We start from the raw sequence: 1570 nt of genomic DNA, 5'->3' as shown, positions 1-1570 counted from the left end.
AGATTTTTACAATTTCACCCTTGCAGGTTGGTTAGGTTTGTTAGATGTGTCAGACGCCAATCAGTGTATATATACACACAAACATTGTATTGATTATTTCAGTTTTTCGATTCTCAAAAATATCTTTCCTTTTATCTCTGATTGTTGGTGAAAGCTCAACCTCAATTAATGGAGGAAGGTTATTGTTTCTCAGCTTATGTTGTTGGTTTTATCATGGTATCAGAGCTTGGAGGTGCCTCCTGCTCCTTTCTCTCATCGTGAGGTTTGGGTTGATTTCTGTTTCGTTATCCCCCCCCCCCTCTTTTTGTTTTTTTCAGAATGATCTCACTGTCATTCTTCTACTTTGATTCAAACTTGCTCCTCTTTCTGGTTTTTTTTCTGAACGATTTCACTGTCGTTCTTCTACTTCGATCTAATTTTGCTCATTGTGAGTTTATTCTCACAATTTCTATGTGCCTTGTCCTTCGCATGTACCTATATTCTTATTTACGATCATACTCCCATCTTCTTCTATGGGTGAAATTCCAGCTGAGACGACCACTTCCAACACTCCAATTCGATTGGACTTTGCTAGCCCTTTTTACCTGCATCCTTCAGAAAGTGCAAGTTCTACCTTGCTTCATGTTGTTTTCGATGGAACTAGCTACAGGACATGGAAACGCGTTGTTCTTAGGGCTTTATTTGTTAAGAGTAAAACTAGATCCATCAATGGCAAAGTCGTGAGGCCAGATCCTGCAGATCCAACCTTCATGCAGTGGAAAAGGTGTGACGATATGGTGACTTCTTGAATCCTGAATTTTCTTTCACCAGATCTGGGAGATAAATTGCAATATGTCAACAATGCCAAGGAGCTTTGGGAGGAATTGGAGGTTAGATATGATCAGACAAATGGTTGTAATCTTTATCAACTACAAAAGGAGATTAATGATCTTGTACAGGGAACTCTAGATGTCACTAGTTATTATACCAAAATGAAGAAATTATGGGAGGAAATGAACACTCTTGATTCAATTATCAGTGTACTTGTGTGTGTGTGTGTTTGTGATGGAAAAATCAAAATGCATAAGGCTGAAAAAGATAGAAGACTCATACATTTTCTGATGGGCTTGATCGAGATGTACAGTGTCATACGTGGGAACATCCTTATGCTGACTACTCTACCAACTATGGCACAAGCATTTTCCATACTATCACGGAAGGAAAGGCAAAGGGAGGTGAAGCCCCTCAATCACATGGCCTTAGAATCCACTTCTCTAAATGCCTCTGCCTCACCTCAGCACAATGTATCACTACAACAAATTCAGCTTACAACCACTCTAATTCTTGACAATGTTTGAGAAGTGTTGCCAAAAATATTTAAGGGCACACTTTTAAGGTGTGGCCTTTTATACACGATTTTTGGCCACAATTTTTTTGGCAACGCTCGTAAAGCGTTCTTTTTAAAATAACAGAGTACACGTTTTAAGCGTTGCCAAATCATAAAATAATTTAAGACACTTATTTATAAATATGGCTACACTTTTAAGTGTGGTATATTTATAATTCTAAAAACAACACTATACAAATGTGC

General features: G+C 38.0%; 1 protein-coding gene across 1 annotated transcript; it reads left to right on the top strand.

The window, feature by feature from the left end:
- The first annotated feature begins 512 nt into the window (after positions 1 to 512).
- On the top strand, positions 513 to 1337 carry LOC125807200 (uncharacterized). The gene is made up of 2 exons (XM_049486928.1): positions 513 to 765; positions 811 to 1337. Exons 1-2 carry the CDS (start codon positions 513 to 515, stop codon positions 1335 to 1337), a joined length of 780 nt encoding a protein of 259 aa, XP_049342885.1.
- Positions 1338 to 1570: the final 233 nt, after the last annotated feature.

This window comes from Solanum verrucosum, unplaced genomic scaffold (genome assembly GCF_900185275.1).
Source record: "Solanum verrucosum unplaced genomic scaffold, falcon-dt-bn FXZP01000250.1, whole genome shotgun sequence".
Taxonomy (NCBI): Eukaryota; Viridiplantae; Streptophyta; class Magnoliopsida; order Solanales; family Solanaceae; genus Solanum; species Solanum verrucosum.
This window is presented reverse-complemented; position numbering and strand designations above follow the sequence as displayed.

What these genes read in the sequence shown, in the direction of transcription:
- LOC125807200 (XM_049486928.1), top strand. Translation starts at nt 513, where the DNA reads ATGGGTGAAATTCCAGCTGAGACGACCACTTCCAACACTCCAATTCGA. An exon ending in CTTCATGCAGTGGAAAAGGT is followed by an intron (nt 766 to 810) that starts GTGACGATATGG and finishes TTCTTTCACCAG; the next exon opens with ATCTGGGAGATAAATTGCAA.